This window comes from Antechinus flavipes, chromosome 1 (assembly GCF_016432865.1).
Source record: "Antechinus flavipes isolate AdamAnt ecotype Samford, QLD, Australia chromosome 1, AdamAnt_v2, whole genome shotgun sequence".
NCBI lineage: Eukaryota > Metazoa > Chordata > Mammalia > Dasyuromorphia > Dasyuridae > Antechinus > Antechinus flavipes.
The window spans coordinates 265,180,627-265,201,651 of record NC_067398.1 but is presented as its reverse complement, the minus strand read 5'-3'; the positions used below and the strand labels follow the sequence as shown (position 1 = coordinate 265,201,651).

The window sequence follows — 21,025 nt, the reverse complement described above, 5'->3', positions numbered from 1 at the left end:
TTTTGTTGATATTGTTGTTTGCTTGTTTTTTTTCCTTTCTTGTGTTTTTTCCCTTTTGATCTGATTTTTCTTATGCAGCATGATAAATATGGAAATATGTTTAGAAGAATTGCATATGTTTAACCTATCTTAGATTGCTTGCTGTCTTGAGGAAGGGAGAGGAAGGAAAAGAGGACAAAAATTTGGAACACAAGGTTTGGCAAAGGCGAATGTTGAAAATTATGTTTGCATGTATTCAGAAAAATAAAAGGCTATCAAATTTTTTTTAAAAATAAAAGAAAAATGGGGGAACAAAGGAAACATACAAAAAGTAAGTTTTATTGAACCAAAAACAATGACTAAAACTTGTCTGAAATTCATTAGCTCTCAAAAAAAAGATTTCTCCCAAAAAAACCACATATTTGAATTTGTTTTTTAAAAAGAATATTGGATCTAGTCCAATTCCCTTACTTTATACAAGGATGAATTGAAATCCAGAGAAATCAAGATAAATGCTATGACATTTGTTAGAATATGAGAGGGGATGTAGTTCTTAAAAGAGTAGCATTGAGTTTGAAAATTATTCACATATTTAACATCAGTAGTTTTTTGCTTTTGTCACATTATCCATCAACATCAGTTATTTGTTTAATAAAAGTATGCCTTTAAAAGTATCTATCCATTTTGTTCATTTGATACTAAATGCCTTTACTTTCCCCTCTATTTCTTTATTCTCCATACTTATAGGAAACCAAGCCTATGAGGATGAAAGCAGTCTAGATGGAGATCATGAAAAATTGGGAAGAAATGGTGAGCATGTGGGAGATATAAATATGAATCAAATAGAAAATGACCAAATAATTCAAAACTGCAGTTGAATTTCAAACTTACTTCATTGAGCCATTACCAGTTTTCTTGATTTTTGTTTTGCCATTGAACTTCAATGACTCTTGGGGAAAAAGTGAAACTGATGACAATTCTGCATCATTTAAATCCAATTCATTCAAAAGTCAAAGTCCCTGAAGAACACAGGATGAACAACAATATCCAGCCACAGGAGAAGTGCAAGACACTGATGTATCATTCAGTTCAACTCAAGGATTTTTACATAAGAGACAGAGGATCAGTGAGTAGGGAATATTTAGCCTCAAAGACAGGCCCACATAAGATAATGAAGAATTATCAGAAGGATATGTTGATAAGAAGACTTGATTTATGAACAAATCATAATTAATGAACCTATGGTCATAAAGGTATAACTCTATGCTGCATGACTTGAAATGACCCAAAGGCCTGCCCCATGTTTCTATGACCAAAAACATCTCATTCATCTGCCCATTACAACTGAAACAATGATTCTTAGCCTTACTTCTTAAAAATTATATTGAATGGACACATATTTTTAATCGAGTTAAGGTATCATATTACTTGAAAAAGATTATAATTAACTAATCCTCTTGAAATAAGTTATCTGATAAATTCTTAAGAACATAATATATCAGAGATTTGGGGATGGGGACAGAGTATATCAATATATCCCTTTAAAACTATCATTAGAAGATGTGTCACCAAATCTTACTGCAGATATTATAACTTTTGATATGTCTTTTGAATAACCTTCTGGCTAGGTTTCCTGGTTTCCTTTAAGTCTCACCTTCTACAAGAAGGCTTTCTCAGTCTTTATTTTTTATTTTAGTTACAAACTCATTACCTTCTTCCACTCCTTCTCTACCCATCTAGAAGGCAAGAAATAGGATACCCATTGTACATATGAAGTCATGCAAAAATGTATTTCCACAATAGCCATGTCTTAGTCATCCTTAATCCTAGTACCTTCCCTGTGATTATCTCCAATTTGCCCCGTATATATCCTATTGGTACATAGCTGTTGGTATGTTGTATCTCTCCTTATACCACAAGCTCCTTGAGAACCTAGACTATCTTTTTGTCTTACTTTGTACACACATCTCTTAGTACAGTGCCAGGCACATAATAGGCACTTAATAAAGGCAAGTTGACTGAATGACTATTAGGAATAGTTTAGAAGCTCTACCTTCTGTTTCTAGAATCCTTTAGTCTGTAATAAAGAATTCTGTTTCAGCTTTCTTCCCTAGATACCATGAGACAGTCATCTCTCTGAAAGCAGGCCAGTTCATAAAAGGAGTCAGATGAATTTTCTGAATTGTTTTTTAAGTTACTTTTCAGTGTTTGAGAAAATACAGATGATTTACATAGTAACTTTATATGACAGTGAAATTTTAAGAACTGAGTGCTAGCTCTGACAAAGAAGAGGATCAGAGCCCAGGGAGGAAAACATGTTTTCTGAGTTTTTCAGAAAAAGAAAAAAGAAGAAACTTAAGAAAAGAAATCATAGCGATCACGTAGTGGAGGTCCTGATAGATGTTGAAGATCTTACGCCAACGTCCAAGATGTCAAAGTCTCTGTTGCCTAATTCAGTCCAAAACAAATGGCAAAGAAAAATTATTAGCTTTGAGGATATGGACATTGAAATGACAGAGGATGTGCCTCCAAAGGTTCCAGTCTCCAAAAAGGGGAATCGGTTAAGCAGGATTTCAAATTCCATCTCGGTATCTTTTTCTCAGGCTTTTCACATTCGTGATCCCTCGAATGAGTTTTCTGGTTCAAATTCACTAGGTAAAACTACCCTGGAGAGTCTGGAGGGAGTGCCTGAGAATAGAAAGACTGTCCTTCCTGTAAGGGACCTGTGCCATAAGAGTGCTGTTCCTTTGGTTTATACAAATTCATGAAATCATATAGTAAATTCCATAAGAGTCCTCAAAGCAAGGAACACAGAATAAGAGAGAAAAAAGGAAGGTTCTTGATAGGTTTGGGTACAACAGTTAATTTTCCCTATTGTAGTGCAATAAAAAGATTATTGGATTTAGAGCAAGAGGACTTAAGTTCAAATTACCTTTCTAGGCCGCAGTTTCCTCAATTATATAATGAACTATTGAAGCTGGAAGGAATCTTCAAATCTAGGATCTTAAATCCCAACCTGACTCTGTGTGTGTGTGTGTGTGTATGTGCTCTCTCTTTCTCTCTCTCTCTGTCTCCTTTCTTTCCTTCCTCCTCATCCCACCTCTCCCCTTCCTTCCTCCTCTGCCACCCCTCTCTCTCTTTCTCTGTTTCTCTTTCTATCCTGACCATGTATGTGTATATGTGTATATGTCTATATGTGTCTATCTAAAAAAAGAAATATAATTGTAGATCTAAAGAAATAAATATATAGACTTATATGTATAGAAACAAATATATCTGTCTGTCTTTAGATATCTATTGATATAGCTACATATCTATTTATAGATAAATATATTATTAGTAGAATTGTCATTGGAGTTGTGAAATGATGCAACTATTCTGGAGAGCAATTTGAAACTATGCCCAAAGGGCATGTGTCTGTACTGGGTCTGTATCCCAAGAGACCATAAAATGGGGAAAAAGATCCCATGGACAAAAATATTTATAGCAGCCCTTTTTATAGTGGCAAGGTACTGAAAATTGAGTGGATGCTCATAAGTTGGGGAATAACTTGATAAGTTATGGTATATGAATGTAATGGAATATTATTGTTCTTTTCCCTTTTCCTTTCCTACTTTTTAATGAGGTGAGAGAAGTTTCTCTGTAAACCAAATATATCTAATATTTTCTCTTTGAGCAAAATTTGATGAGAGTAAGATTCACACAATGTTCATCCCCCTCCCTTAATTCCCTCAGATATGATAGGCTTCCTTTGCCTCTTCGTGAAATGTAATTTCCTTCCTTTTACCTCTACTTTTTCTTTTTTCTGATACAATCCCCTTTCCACTTCTAATTCCCTTTTTTTTTATAACAACAAAATCAAATTATACATGCACTCTTTATGTATGCCTGTAACAGTTCTCAAGAATTCTTTTTATCTTTTTATGCTTCTCTTGAATCCTATATTTGGAGGTCAAATTTTTTGTTTAGCTCTGGTTTTTTCATTAGAAATAAATGGAATTCACAGGTTTCATTGAATGTCCATCTTCTTCCCTGGAAGAAAATGCTCAGCCTACCTGGGTAATTTATTCTTGGCTGCATTCCAAGTTCTTTTGCCTTTCAGAATATCAGATTCCAGGCCCTTCGATCCTTTAATGTGGAAGCTGCTTGATCCTGACTGATCCTTATTGTGGCTCCTCGGTATTTGAATTGTTTTTTTCTGGCTGCTTGTAATATTTTTCCTTGGTCTGATAATTCTGAAATTTAGCCACAATATTCCTTGGAGTTTTTATTTTAGAGTCTCTTTCAAAAGGTGTTCAATGAATTCTTTCAATGCTTATTTTTACCTTCTGATTCTACTACATCTGGGCAGTTCTCTTTGATGATTTCCTAAAAAATAGTGTCTAGGCTCTTTTTTTCATCATGGTTTTCAGGGAGCTCAATAATCCTTAGATTGTCTCTCCTAGGTCTATTTTCCAGGTTTGTTGTTTTTCCAAGTAGATATTTAACATTTTTTGGTTTTGCTTGACTGATTCTTGATGTCTCATCAAATCATTCATTTCCCTTTATTCAGTTCTGATTTTTAATGAATTATTTTCTTCATTTACTTTTTTTTAACTTCTTTTTGTCCAATTGAATTTTTAAATGAGTTGTTTTGCTCTATGGACTTTTTTTCCATTTCACTAGTTTTTTTTTAATGAGTTATTTTCTTTTTCCAATTTACAAATCCAAATTTTCTCTTTCCTTTCCCCATTTTTCTTCTAGCTCTCTTTTAAGATCTTTTAAAATTTCTTCTAGCAGAATCTTGTATGAAGGGGACCAGAATACATCCCTCTTTGGGGTTTTGTTTGGAGATTGTCTGCTATTAGTCTCCTCAGGGTTGGACATCTTTTCTCTTTCTGTATAGAAGCTATCTATAGTTAGAGCTTGCTTGGCTTTTTTACTCATTTTTTTAAAAGCCCTGGGGGTCTCCTTCAGGGCAAGGAGATTCACAGTTTCCTCTACAGAACAGGGACAGATGGACAGTAACTGTCCTGCAAACAGGCTGGGAAGAGTGGCCACACTATGGAAAAGCAGCTGCCCTGGGAGAAGCGACTGCCCTGGGAAGAGTGGCTGCGCTGCAGAGTGCAACTATGCTGTGATCATGCTGAGTCACTCCTGATGCTGGGTGGGTGTGGCCAGGTCCTGTGAAATTCTGGTGTTTTTGGAGGTACACTCTACCTTTGGTGTTTGTGTAACTTCTCTGCTGATCTACTGCTTTGCAACCAATGCAGAGCAGCCAACCTGTGGTAAAGTCCTCCCTGCAAATTCTCCACCTGTGGATACTGCCCCCACTCAGCATGTGCTAGCCTCCATGTTCTGCCTCCCTGCCTGTGCTGGCCTCTTCCCTTCGGATCAGGATAAACCTTTTCTGGCAATCTTCCAGATTATCTTCTGCTAGTAATTTATTGTACTCTCAATATTCATGGATTTTACCAGTCAAACACTATTTCAGAGGCTGAATTTGGTAATCAGTAGTGAGGATAGAAGGGAGCTCAGAATGAAGTGTGTGTTCTCTCTGCCATCTTGATTCCGCCTCCAAATATTGTTGTTCTGTTAAAAAAATGATAAGCAGACTGATTTCAGAAAAACCTGAAAAGATGTACATGAACTGATGGTAAGCAAAGTGAACAGAACCAAGCACTGTACACAATAACAACAAGATTATATGATGATCATCTGTGATGGACTTGGCTATTTTCAACAATGAGGTGATTCAAGTCAATTCCAATAGACTTGTGATGGAAAGTGTTATCTGCATCCAGAGAGAGAATTATGGAGATTGAATGTGGATCAAAGCATAGTCTTTTCACTTTTTTTGTTTTTTTTTTTTTTGTTTGCTTGTTTTTTTCCCCATTCTCATTTTTTACTCTTTTAATATGATTTTTCTTGTGTAGCATGACAAATAGATGTATTTAGAAGATTTGCACATATTTAACCTATATCAGATTGCTTGCTGTCTTGGGGAAGGGGGAGGGAGGAACAGAGGAAGGAAAATTTGGAACAAAAGTTTTAGCAATATATCTTTGAATATATTTGGAAAAATAAAATACTAATGGAAATTTAAAAACTATTAGCAGGATGGAATTTGATTTTTCAGATAAGAACTCTTTAAAAGAAAATGTGTATGTCATGTGGAGTTTTTAGGTATAATTTATAGTTGAACCTGACTCTTTGTAGATATGCACATATAATTTCTTTATTTCAAGGCTTAGTATTTTTGCTTTATTTATTCTACTCCAGAACTTAAAAGTTGCTAAACTCCAAATCTCTGCTGCTATATTATTAATCTCAGAAAACTAAGCCCATGTAGAGGCAGCATGGTTGAGGAAAAGATCACTGGCTTAGAAGCAAAAAGATCTTGAGTTCTACACAATTCCTTTAATTTTTTCATTCCTTTGAATTTTTTTTTTTTTATTAAGAGGGTATTGGAGGAGACAGTCTCTAAAGTTTGCGTTTAGCTCCAACCTTCTATGAGGCTATGACCAAGCTATGTAAGTAATAGGCTAAGAAATAAAGTTAAATTGATGACTTATGCAGGGATGGGCTTTATTGATAGACTAATCCTACTAATACCACCCCAGTTCCTAAAAAAAACATTTCCCTAGATGTTTTGGATTCCTATCCAGGGCAGCATTGGAGCCAGCCAAAGTTTTATCAGAATAGTCTTGAGGAATGGTTTTAGGTTTCCTCTTGTATAGTAACTTGAGAAAACAGAGCCCTCGATCAAGGTCAGTTAGAGAATCACTCATAGCCAAAATTAAGAGAATAATATAGGGTAGGGCTTAAGACAAGTAAAGGGAATTGTAGAAGCTAAATTTGGAAGAACATTTAAGGGTCAATTAAGTTGAAGAAAGAAGAAAAGGACTAGATGGGCCAAGTGCATTCTATGATTCTCCCCCTTACCCAAGTCTTCAAAATCTATATGCCCTCACAGATCCAGGTTGTCAGTTAGTCCTTCCCTGGTAGAAGTCACATATACAAAATCTATGTTTTGAAAAAAGTGTTTTCGTCATATTACTATTGACTGATTTTTTTTGGGGGGGGGTCAGTTAACAATTCCAAAATGTTGAGCAAAATAATAGGAATTTTTTAAAATTGAAAATTATAATTTTTCACTGATACAATTATACCATTTAACAATATATATAAAACGATACAATATTAATTTGAAATGCATCAAGCTTGACAACAAGCTATTCATTAATTATATTTAATAAGCAGGATAGTTATTTACATCTTTTTTTTTTTTAACAGTTAATTCTTTGGGATGGAGGACCTGCCATGAAGATGCCAGAAAATCATATTATTCTATTTTTGTGAATGTTGCAGACAAAACTAGACATGGTAGGTTCTTGGGAGCTGATTCACTGGAGGTGGAGAGAAACGATTTCTTAGAACAATGCATCAAAGTTTTGAAGGGTACTTTTCCCTGGTATGCCTATAATTATATATATCCTTTTCTAAGGCAAGAAATTTACTTCTAAAATCCAAAAGTCTGAATTATTAGTTTCTGATTTGTCTTTCTGAAATAATAATTACTAAGCTAAATGCTGCAGGAAGGCATTTTGGGATCCATATTGCTCCAAAGGCCATCTTGTTCATAGCTTTAGAGTCCATTTGTCTAGAAGTTCATCTTGTGCCGAGAATATATGAGTTGCATGCTATGAAAAACAGTATCTATTTGGATGGGTTTTATCATGATATAGCACCTGATACATAGTAGATTCTAAATAAATGCAAATTGATTGATTTTGTGATCCTGATTGAAAGAGTTGCCTAGTACAGATACAACTAGCAATTTTGATGATGGGAGCAAACAGCAGAAACAAATCCAAGAGAAGCAATACTGAGTATCCTAAAACCAATCTACTAATGCATGATTTGAAAATAATAAAAGAATAATTAGGATCAATTCAGTTGATTGGGTAGGGAGACTGGGGGGCACCAACCTTCAATTTGGGAGGAAGATCCCAACTGCAGGACTTTAATAAGAGAGACAAAGTTTTGCGTACATTTAAAAGTCACTATTAAGAATTTTGCCACCCCGGCTGGAAAAAAAGTTCACTTATTATGTAGCCCTTCTGAGGAAGAAGTAAACAAGGATATTTGGTAATTTCTTAGTTTTGTTCATTAATCTTGCCTACTAAGTGCTAAATTCAGTTGTTTCTAACTACTGAAGAAGTAAAGGTGCTGTCAAAATATAAATATACCAAAGTTTGCATGATCCTTTAATTATCATTTTCAATGTTGTCCCCTGTATATTTTCTCTGCTAAAAATCCCTGATTATGACTGTTGAATAAAATAGATGACTTCTCTAAGTCCCTTTTAGTCTTGTAGCATGTGAGTTGTGCTAAGAGAATGTAATTCAGTAAAAGACAAAAATAAAATTACAAAGATGAAAAACTGAATAAAAAAAAGTTGTCTATTTTTGTTCTGCTTCGAGATTTCAATGAACAAAATGTACAGTCATCTCAGATTAGATTTGGAGAAATATTTTCATGTTCAGTTCAATAATTTTGAAAATATATAAACTGAGTTTCACTTCAGGCTAATTGGATAGGTTTGTTTTGGTTATGGAAGAATAATCTTTAATTTTTAATTTGGTAAAAATATACATTAATGAGCAGAACCAGCAGATCATTATATACCTCAACAACGATACTGTTTGAGGATGTATTCTGATGGAAGTGGATCTCTTCGATAAAGAGAGCCTTAATTGATCAAAGATGGACAGAAACAGCTACACCCAGAGAAAGAACGCTGGGAGATGAATATAAACTGCTTGCATTTTTGTTTTTCTTCCAGGGTTATTTATACCTTCTGAATTCAATTCTCCCTGTGCAACAAGAAAACTGTTTGGTTCTGCACACATATATTGTATCTAGGATATACTGTAACCCATTCAACATGTAAAGGACTGCTTGCCATCTGGGGGAAAGGGTGGAGGGAGGGAGGGGGAAAATTGGAACAGAAGTGAATGCAAGGGATAATGCTGTAAAAAATTACCCTGGCATGCGTTCTATCAATAAAAAGTTATTAAAATATATATATATATATACATTAATTATGCAAATGATTTAAGTACCTGTTTTACACTCTGTATTAAGGACTAGCAATGAAGAATAAGACTCAGTGACTGCCATTATAAATTTTATGATCTAGTAGAGGGACAAGATATAGACAAATAATTTAATATAAATAAAAATGTGCTAACTACCCAAGAGAAGTATTAATACAATTTTCAGAGTTCAGAATTAATATTAAGTTCAGTTTCTGGGCTCAGTACTTCAGTAGGATTTATTTTGTTGTATGCGTTTGAGTCCTATTAGAGTACTTAGCTCCATTCCATTTGGAGCCATTCTCATTTCTTAGATGTCTCCTATGATGTGGTTCTTATAGTTGTTTTATTGGATATTCCTTGTTTTGGTAAACCAAGTATTATTTCTTTTTTGTGTGACTCTTCTACAGAGGAAAAGTTGATTGCATCTCTTATAAACTTAACACCTAGTGAAGGAATCAAAATCATCCGGAATCAGCCATTGACTATGCAAGAAAAGAGGAAAATTAGGTAAGTATGGAGTCTTTCTCTTCTATCCTGAGCTAAATACATCTTGCCATGATCTACTTCAAGTACATTTTGAGAGGATAAGAGAAACTCCCAATCCAAGAATTCTGTAAGAAACAGAGAGAAGAGAGATCCATATTTTATGCTGAAATTCTAATGTTTGGTGTCATATTGTTCTAAAATGTTCTCATGTGTTCCAAATATGGAATTGAGGAGACCTAACTTCATAGTTCAGTATTTGCTACTGTGTGGCTAAGAATAAATCACTTTTCATGGCCTTAGTTGCTTCATCTTTAAAATAATAAATATTTCTTTTTTTTTTAATGCTGAATTTAAATAAAGGAAGCATTTATAGAATTTCATTTATTTATTTATAGGCTTTCTCAAGTTCTTTTCAGCTCTAACATTCCATTCCCACAACAAGATAATATCACTGAGATTTGCAAAGCTTTTAATTTCAGGTTCCCAGAGACGTTTAAAGTATTATTAGTATGAACTCTTTCTTCAGTGTTTTTGTAGGTTTAACAAATAGGTCATAGAATTTTTTATTTTTTATTTTTGTACCCACTGATACAGACTTTTTTTTTTTTTAACAAATTTCAATCAGCACAAATTTCTTTCTGAACTTAAAACTAAGACTGGTAATGCAATTCAAAGAGAATAGCTGAAGATCTTTTTGTTTTGTTTTGTTTTGATTTTTGTGAAGACATGGTCTAGCTGCAGGAATCTCCCTCCTTAGAATATACATTGGTGTATAACATAGGACCGGGATAAAGTAAACTTCCCATCTGTTGGGGTTGGAATTTGTACTGTATCATATCCTGAACTGTCAGGCATTGAGGCATTATTAAACTGTTCTGTAGCAGCATTTTTATAGGCTCATTTTAAAAATTCAGTCATTTCACATGCTTTTTCTTTTTTTCAGCTACAGTTTTTACCTGATGTAATGTAATCTTCTTGCCCTCCAAATAGAATCTTCTCTTTTAATAAAGAAAAAGTTGTCAGCCCAACCAGCACAATGAAAGCATCTTTAGTATATGTAAACCAGTCAGGATCCTGAAGGTATTTGTTAGTGTGTGCAAAATTCTTTATCAAGAGGAGATAAGTATGTTGCATCAGTTGTCCTTTAGAAGCAATATTGAACATTGCATTTAATTCAAGTTCAGCTATCATGGCCTGATCATTAGAATTAATGGGCACATGGTTTTTGTCAGGATGCAGAGGCTGATGAGTTGACCAGTTTTCCCTATGAAACAAAGAAAAATACAAAATGACTCTTATTCCTGTGGATTCTGTTTTGTTCCTGCAATGAATGAGGTAGAGAGATACAAAAGAGTGCAGAAAGGGCAAAGACTCATATAGTTTATAGCCTATCAGTGTTAATTTAATTATCCATGTCTTGAGATTCTTGTTCGTTCATCAGAAAATCAATAAACTGCTGGTGGAATTGAACCTTGTCATTATTTACATTCTTGATATCAATGGAACCAAAGTATACCAGGAAATTGCAACTAAATGAAAAAAAAAAAAAAGGATCATGAGTTTTCCTTGAAAGAATAAAGATTTCATCGTGTATACAAATGTAACAAGAAACATTTCATGAAATAATTGTCTATGTCTTCTTGAGGTTCTTGTGAATAGCATAAACAGAAAGATCAATAAGGAGGTAATTAGAGTTTATATATTAATAGCTATTGAAGAGGATGAAAAGGAAGAGATACTTTATGGAAAACTCAACAAGATTCTGTAATCTATTCAACACTTAATATTGACACTGATTTTTAACATGACAGGAGACACAGAAGAAAAGAATGAAAACTATGTTGGAAAGTAAATTGTGGTTTTAAAAACTGAAAGCAATTATAGGCTGATAGATAACACTAAAGCATCATACTTCTATATTATGAATACTTTCTTAAAAAAAATAGTTAGAAGGCCTTCTACATGATAAGCACCTGACATAGCATAAAATAAAAGTATATATTAATGGATAGGAAATGACTGGTAATCAGTGTGATAATTTGCTGTTGGCTTGCAGTCAGACTAAGAGCTAGTTAGAGCAAAAGTCAATGTCAACGTCAAACCTAAGAGGTAGGATGAAGATAAGAAGTGATACCAGAACCATCACTACTTACTCAAATAAGTGATTGTTATTCCCAAATAGGAAATGGACAAAGAAAAAGACATTGATTCTGATTATCATGATTTCTTATAGAAGTTTAATTGATTTAAGACCTTTTCTATAATGAGACAAATTTTCCAAAGTTTTCTTTGCCAGAAATACTTGATTTCTTTACAAAGTGAAAAGACATGACAATCAAGGATAATATCACTTTATAATATAAATTGTCAAATATTTACATTCATAATTAAAATGTCTGACAGCAAAAAGGCAGTCAGAGATAACAGACAGAGATGACAGACAGAGCTTTGGAGGGGAAAACATCTTTGAAAAACTTGGTTTTATAATGCTAGAAAAATTGAGGTAAGACAGAGATTGGTTTTTAATTTTTCTTAATGTGGATAGGTTTTTTTTTTAGGCTAGCAGACTGAATGGAATTCATGTTCAAAAAGTATTCAGCCTTCAGAAACTGAGGCAGGGAATTTATATGGCTAACTAGGGTTTGCACACAGGATACATAACCTGAGTAAATAATCTTATAGGGGGAAACAAAGGCAGATAAGGGGGGTGAGGACACTGGGTGAGCAGACAAACTATAATTCCAGGAAAGGATCATACTTTAATCCTGACAGGATAGGGTTGAGAGCAGGAGAGCGAGGCAAGGGGCAATACTCAAAAGGAAGGAAAATTATCCCAGTAAGGATTGAGGCATCTGGAGTTTTTATGATACAATGGTATGTAAAGTGGCCAGAGCTTCAAGGTTTTTCCTGACTCAATTCTCCCAGTCTTTTTTTGTTTGTTTGTTTTTTTAAACTTTTTTTTTAAATAACTTTTTCTTGATAGAACCCATGCCAGGGTAATTTTTTAGAGCATTATTCCTTGCACTCACTTCTGTTCTGATTTTTCCCCTCCCTCTCTCCACCCCCTCCCCCAGATGGCAAGCAGTCCTTTACATGTTGAATAGGTTACAGTATATCCTAGATACAATATATGTGTGCAGAACCGAACAGTTCTCTTGTTGCATAGTCAGTTCTCCCAGTCTTAATGGCAAGGAAAGGGGGTGGCCATAATAATTTTATTCAGGGCATAACTGTGTGAGACTCAGCTAAGCTAGATTGCTTCAAGAACATTTATAGATGATAGTGGGAGAAGGAGAGGGAAATAATAGAACTGCCAACATTTCTGTGGAACTAAGTATTATGAATTTTATTTAATTACAGCATGTTATCAAAGATGATTTGCATGAAAGAAGGGGCATAAAAGTTATCCTAGATATGTATAATTTTAAAAAAAGAGGCAAGCAGTGACATAGTGAGAGCAAGAGGTAACATGCAGACAGGCTGAATGATGCTAAGGTACCTGCAGAATGAGGAAAGTCCTTGGCACATTTTGAAGTTCATTTATAGAGGATTTCTCAAAGGTAATGGGGGAAAAATAACACAGGATGACACAATAAAGAATGGGATTGTGTTCTGCCCCTGCAACTGGTTTATCCATATCAATGAGATAATAGGATTAATAAAGTACTGGAGAATAAACATCAGTAAAAAGCAATCATTTCATTTAAAGCTTGGAAACAATATACTGGAATCATAGATCTTAGAGATGGTATGGCTCTCTTTAGCTCATCTAATTTTGCCTCTTGCTTTCAAGCAGTTAACATATTATTAACAAACAAGCAACAAGCATTTATTAAGTACCTATTGTGTGCCAGGCACTGGAGTAAGCAGGAAGGATACAAAGAAAAGCAAGAACTCAGCTCCATTATGTATATGAGGCAACCCCAAACTGTAGAGGTTGAATGATTTGACCTGAGAGGAAGGTTTTACAAAGCTTAAATAATTATAAACAAATTGTAAGAAGAAGAAAGTTAATGGGCTGCTGTTAGTGTGATATTCAAGGCCTAGAGAAAGAAGAATAAAGACATAAAACAAGAGGCATCATTAGGTGATTTGAAAGATCATTATTGAAGGGCTATTGATTTTAGATTCAGGATCAGTGGAATCTGATTTCAGTTCCACCAATTAGTTAATTGTGTGGTATTGGGCAATTCACTTTATCTTTTTTGGTCCTGACTGTCCCATCGGTAAATGATTTTTTGGCAATACCACCATTCAGATCTGTTCTACTATACAAACAAATGACAAAGTTCTCTTCCTCAAAGGAAGGTTTATCAAAGCATTGATATATTTGAAATACATTTCATCATACTGGGAGAAAAGGGACACTTAGATAATATTTATGTTTGTCACTCTCTTGTTCTATTCCATACAGGAAAAAAGTTAATATGGAGAAACGGAAATCTGACAGTACAGTTCCCTTAAATTGTTGTACCCAGTGCATAAATGCAATGTCACTGGTAAGCCAGCAAAATCTCATCAGACTATTTATTGGGGAAGAGAGAGTTTTGGAGGGAGAGGGAAGAAGTTAATGAATAAAAGGGACAAATGGTCCAAGGCGCCAAGTAAAAATTGTGAAGGTGCCAAAAGAAAACTATTCTGATTTACTTTGAGAGCCAGTGGATTATTAGTAAAACATCAGTCCCTAAGATCTGCATTCATAATTGTGTTTAATATTTATTAGTTGAGTAACTCTGGGTAAGTCACTTAATGTTTCTGAGTCTCAATTTTATTATCTAGAAAATGGGGGCATAATATCTTAAGGATTAATGTCTAATGACCATATTACTCAACTCTGATTTATTGGAGATCAAATGAAATAATGTACAGAAAATGCTTTGTAAATCTCAGTGCCTTTTTATAAATGTTGTCTGAAGCAACCTATTATTTCCTAATTTAGGAACTTACTAGAAATTAAAATGTACTGTATAAGAAATTAGGAGTGTTTCAAAACATCAGTATTGTGCCTCACAAAGTTGAATTTATGTAATTGATTTTTTGTATTTTCTTTTCATCATTTCCTCTGATTTATGACTGAGTGGCACAGTGGCACAGTGAATAGAGTGCTGGGCTTGGAATCAGAAAGATTTGAGTTCAAATCCAGCCTCAGTTTTTTCATCTGTAACATGGAGATAATATTAGTACCTACTTCACATGGTTGCTGCAGGGTTATAATTGTAAAGCACTTAGCAGAGTATATGGCACTATAAAAAGTTAGCTTTTGTTCTTTATCATTAGTGAGAATTTACCCCATCAAGCACTGTATAAAAGTTAGTTATTATCATTAATAATTAATTAAATTAAATAAATATCATAAATAATTAATTCTTTGTTGATAATAGTATTATTATCATCACTAAGAATTTAGCCCCTCAAGCACTGTATGTTAGTTATTATTACTATCAGTAGTAGTAGTAGTATTATCATTACTATGAATTTACTCCTTCAAGCACTATATAAATGTAATTTATTATTACCATCATTAGTAGTAGGATTAACGTTATTAAGAATTTACCCCCTCAAATACTGTATAAATCAGTAGTAGCAGTAGTAGTAGTAGTAGTAGTAGTAGTAGTATTTTTACTAAGACTTATGAATAGTAGTATTATCATTATTAAGAATTTATCTCCTCTCCACAGCTCCATATTATCTAATCCAAAAGTTGGACCTTGAGTCATGGAATCAAAAAAAAAAAAAAAAAAAACCTGGAAATTATTTTGTCATGACTTTGTGTATTTGCAACACTGATGTTGTAACGACACTGGTAACACTAGTACTGTAGACTATTCAATTATTGTACCTAGATAACATTCATCTAGTGCTTAATTTTTTTTTTTAATTGAGGCGATTGGGGTTAAGTGACTTGCTCAGGGTCACACAGCTAGGCTGTGGCAAATGTCTGAGGCCATATTTGAACTCAGGTCCTCCTGACTTCAGGGCTGGTGCTCTCTATCCATTACACTAACTAGCTACCCCTAGTGCTTAATTTTTACAAAGCATTTTCACATAGGATATTTCATTTGTCCCTCAAATTATCCCTATGAGAAACAATTCCAAAAGGTATATTGATTCCCAATTTGACAGATCAGAAAGATAAGGCCCAGATAACTTATAACTTGCCTAAAGTTATACAAAAATGGCAAGTAAAAGAACTGGAATTTGAGCAGAATTTCAGTGATGTAGCTTGATTTATCTAAAATCAAAGAATATGAAAAGACTTTAGGGATGGTATGATTTGGATTTAGAAAGAATTTTAAAACTCATGGAGTCCAAATATTTCTGTAGATGAAGAAACAGGCCTAGGGAAAAGAAGAAATTTGACCAAAGTGTAATAGGTAGCAGATGGTAGTATTTGGATTCTGGTTTTCTTAGGTAAGAAAGCATTGAGATTATTCCCTGCATATATCACATTGTTGTGTTGAGCTTGTAAGTCTACTGAAACCCTCAACTCTTTTCTAAACAAACTGCTATCTAGCTATGTTATGACTTGCTTATCTTTTTTGTTTTTTAATTCCAGCATTTTCGGCATTTTCAAAACATTATGTCAGAATTTTTCCAGTCACTACATGTATGGCAGAGGACTCTTAAGATCATTGGCAGCAAATTTGGAACAAGTGTACTTTCATACTTCAATTTCCTAACGTGGCTCCTCAAGTTTAACATTTTCTCATTTTTAGTGAACTTTAGCTTCATCATCATCCCTCAACTTACAGAGTCAAAGCCTAACAATCTTTCTTTCACCGGTCTGGAGCTTCTCACTGGAAGAGTATGTATTTGACAGCATTCTGATTTCTGAGTTGTATGTTTGGTGGGATAGCCAAACCTAGACATTATACATTTTTGTCCCATAAGCCTAAGCCCAAATAAATCTGACAGATCGTTTGTGATTTCAGATATAACAACTGAGTAACTACCCAGAGAAATGAACATGGAAGTATATGAATAGGGAGTAGAGTAAGAATTCCAATTGGAATTCCAATAACCTAAAGTTAGATTAAAACATGGAATTTATAATGTCTGCTTCCACAAGCAGTCCTGTTCTTTTCATAGGAATTATTGAGAAATAGCAAATTTATCACCAGTCCCACTGCATGAATTATAATAGCATCTACCTTCTCGGATTTTTGTGAGGATTAAGTGAGATAATATTTATAAGGTGCTAAGCACAGTGCTTCAACATATAGTAGGCTCTTAAAAAATTATTATTGAGTGTGATTCTGAGGTTCTTTTTGTTGTTCAGCAGTGTTTAATTCTTTGTGACCCCACATGGGTTTTCATGGCAAAATATTTGAGTGGTTTGCCATCTCCTTCTCCAGCTTATTTTACAGATGAGGAAACTGAGGCAAACAGAGTGATGTGACTCAGAATTCACTTCTTTTCTTTCATTTCAGGGTTATTTCCAACAAACAGTATTGTACTATGGCTTTTATACCAATTCAACATTCAAGAACAAAGTACTCAACACCTCTTATAACATGCAACTGGCATATATTTTCACGATTGGACTGTACTTGGTCATCTGCTTCTTTTCCTTACTCTATAGGTATGAAGTTTCTGATCTTTTACCTTTCCTCACATACTTGTACAAAATTCAACAGTAACTAGGATTTCTAAGATATGTGCCATGAATCTACTCTCAATAGCCTAGAACTTAAAATGCAAGTTCAGAGTAAAGAAATAAAAGGTTTCACTATTTTTTTTTTCACATTTTATTTTTACTTCAATACTTTTTGGAATTTTAAAAAGCATTTTATTTGTTTTTATATATTTCTCACACCCCTTTTCCTACTTTAAAATATGAATACAGATATTTTCAAAGAAAAAAGTAGTATATAAAACTAAGTTTTCAGCACTGTTTTTTTAAAATCACATTTCCCACTATACACAGGAAAAGAAAAAAAAAAAAAAAGGAAATATAGAACCTCTACATAATCTCAGTCAAGCAAACAAGTTCTTTTTATTGATCCCTTCCAACGTGTTTCTTATTCTGCATATTTATCTGTCAAATTTTACCACTTTCTCTCTTTTAAATTGTTTTTAATTTCAGTTCCAAAATCTTTCCCTTCCTTCAGTTCCACCTTCTACCCATTAAATTGGTAAGAAATACAATACCCATTATATATATATGAAGTCATGCAACTCATACTTCCACATTAGCCATGTTACCTTCCCCCCAAAAAAGACCTGAAAATAAGTAAATAAAAGAAAATATTCCTTGTTATGGAATATTATTATTCTGTAAGAAATGACCAGCAGGATGAATACAGAGAGGCTTGGAGAGACTTACATGAACTGATGCGAAGTGAAATGAGCAGAACCAGAAGATCATTTTACACTTCGACAACGATATTGTATGAGTATGTATTCTGATGGAAGTGGATTTCTTTGACAAAGAGACCTAACTCAGTTTCAATTGATAAATGATGGGCAGAAGCAGCTACATCCAAAGAAAGAACACTGGGAAATGAATGTGAACTATTTGCATTTTTGTTTTTCTTCCCGGGTTATTTTTACCTTCTGAATCCAATTCTCCCTGTGCAACAAGAGAACCGTTAGGTAATGCAAACATATATTGTATCTAGGATATACTGCAACATATCTAACATATATAGGACTGCTTGCCATCTAGGGGAGGGGGTGGAGAGAGGGAGGGGAAAAATCGGAATAGAAGCGAGTGCAAGGGATAATGTTGTAAAAAAATTACCCTGGCATGGATTTTGTCAATATAAAATTATAAAATAAAATAAAAAAAAAATATATATATATATAAAATAAAAGAAAATATTCTTTAATCTGCACCCAAAGTCCAGTAGTTCTCTATCTAGAGTTAGGCTGTACTTTTCATCATAAATCCTTTGGAATTGTGGATTAGGGTAGCTAAGTCTTTTATGGAAACCATAACATGGGAATCACCTGATAGTGGCTGCAGGAGGTCCAACCTAGAATGGATCTCCTCTTGTGAGAGGATGATACAAGGAGACTGAGAGGCAGTTGCTGTTCTCTGACTTCTCTGACTGAGACACCATTGCATTGTCTGACCTCTCTCCTCTTCCCTCTGCCTCTAATTTATCTCATTCCCAGTCCACAATACTTGTGTCAGCAAAGGCTGCCATGCAACTCCTTCAGATGTTATGATCCACAGCTGAGGAGGCTCTTGGAGAATTGACCCGTCCCTTAACACTTTTATAGTTGATTATCATTATAATATTGCTGGTACTGTGTAAATTGTTTTCCTGGTTCTGCTCATTTCATTTTATATCAGTTCATTTAAGTCTTCCCAGGTTTTTCTGAAATCATCCCCTTCATCATTATAAGAGTAGTATTTCATCATCACACATACCACAAATTATTTAGCCCTTCCATAATTGACAAGCATCCCCTCAGTTTTTTTGCCACTACAAAAAGAGCTGCTATAAATATGTCTGTGCACATGGATGCTTTTATTTTTTCTTTGAACTCTTTGGGGTAAAATTTTACCACATAAAATTTTAGTTGCTTTAGGATAGCAGGATGGGAATTTGAAGAGGAGGTGTATTTTGTAAGATTAATTTGAACAGTTGAAACTTAAAAAAATAACGAGGGATTTGGACTAGATCATTTCTGGCGATCTTACAAACTGAAATCATAAAAAGTAGTTTTTTTAGCAAGGGATACTATGATTTCATCAGTGTGGTGAATTCCTGGTATGGGAGCTATTTCCATTAATATAGATCTTAACCTGTCTATGACTTAGTGAGTCAATCCTAGAGAATTTCTTGAGACATACAAAGCCAAAGTGGCTTTCCCAGAGTGACATAGCTGGTGTCTGAGTTGAGATTTAAACTCTTCTTCCTGACACCAAACTCAGTGCTGCATCTACAAAGCCATATTGGCACTGTGAGTTTGGTACCAGCACAATTATCTGTTTCACACATGAAAAAGTAGAAGGCTCAAAGAGGTTATGAAATGCTGAGTGTTCCACAACTAGGAAATGATACAATTAAGATTCAAGCCCAAACCAAGCAATATTCTTTCCTCTACAATACATTGCCAGTGGAGTTCTGTCATAAGGCTGTCTTGGAGATTCATGTGTAGTAGAATTTGAGAGGAACCCACAAAGGTGATTACCAATCAGAATTCTTTAAATCACATTCAGATACAACTCTGAGGTTCCACTACACTCCTGTCAGATTGCTAAGATGAACAGGAAAAGATAATGCTGAATGTTGGAGGGGATGTGGGAAAACTGGGACACTAATACATTGTTGGTGGAGTTGTAAACAGATGCAACCATTCTGGAGAACGATTTGGAACTATGCTCAAAAAGTTATCAAACTGTGCATACCCTTTGATCCAGCAGTACTACTACTGAGCTTATATCCCAAAGAGATCTTAAAAAAAGGGAAAGGGATCCACATGTGCAAAAATGTTTGTGGCAGCTCTTTTTGTAGTGGCAAGAAACTAGAAACTAAATGGATGCCCATCAATTGGAGAATGGCTGAATAAGTTATGATATATGAATGTTATGAAATATTATTGTTCTATAAGAAATAGTAAGGAGGATGATTTTAGAGAGGGTTGGAGAGATTTACATGAACTGATGCAAAGTGAAATTAGCAGAAGCAGGAGATCATTGTACATGACATTATCAATATTGTATGACTATCAATTCTGATGAACATGGCTCTTTTCAACAATGAGATGATTGAAGCCAGTTCTAATGATTTTGTGATGAAGAGAGCCATCTATAGCTAGAAAGAGGATTGTGGGAACTGAGTGTGGATCACAACATGGCATTTTCACTCTTTTTGTTGCTGTTGGCTTACATGTCTCATTTTTTTCCTTTTTGATCTGACTTTTCTTGTGCAGTAAGATTATTATTATATATATATATAGGATTTAATACATATTTTAACATGTTTAACATATGTTGGATTACTTGCCATCCAAGGGAGGAGGTGGAGGGAAGAAAGGGAAAATTTGGAACACAAGGTTTTGTTTATGTTTTGAAAATAAAAAGCTTTAATTTAAAAAATCATGGTCAGATAATAGCAGTAAGGTGTCACTTAAAAAATGAAGCAAATAGCTACTCATTTTGGCTGGCTGGAATACATAGCAATTAACTTGAATCTAACATGAGTTTATGAATTTTTAGGGCAGCATCCATAAATTGAACATTATTTAATTTAACATTCCATCAAACAAAGGAAAGAAAGATTCATAAATCCCAGGTGGTTAGACAAAGAGAATAGTATCCTTGTTAATGCATATTCTTAGCTTGAGGAGATAGATAAGTGAGTTATCTGAATTTATATATATATATAATCTCACTAAATCAAAGAAATTTGCTTGTTGGGTCCGACAGAAGAAAACCTTTCCCAGGATTCTGGAATCCTCCACTTTCAGCAGCTGAGTCTTTTTTGCATTGTAAAGACATGTTAAGGAAACACTAAAGGACT

The 21,025-nt window shown here is 34.2% G+C and overlaps 1 protein-coding gene across 1 annotated transcript in view; it reads left to right on the top strand.

The window, feature by feature from the left end:
- The window catches only part of TMC5 (transmembrane channel like 5), an 84,579-nt gene that overhangs the window by 11,812 nt on the left and 51,742 nt on the right, over positions 1-21,025 (top strand). Inside the window, 6 exon segments of the mRNA XM_052001764.1 lie at positions 727-789; positions 7,255-7,344; positions 9,470-9,569; positions 13,963-14,047; positions 16,105-16,353; positions 16,979-17,130. Coding sequence (XP_051857724.1) covers positions 727-789; positions 7,255-7,344; positions 9,470-9,569; positions 13,963-14,047; positions 16,105-16,353; positions 16,979-17,130 — 739 coding nt within the window.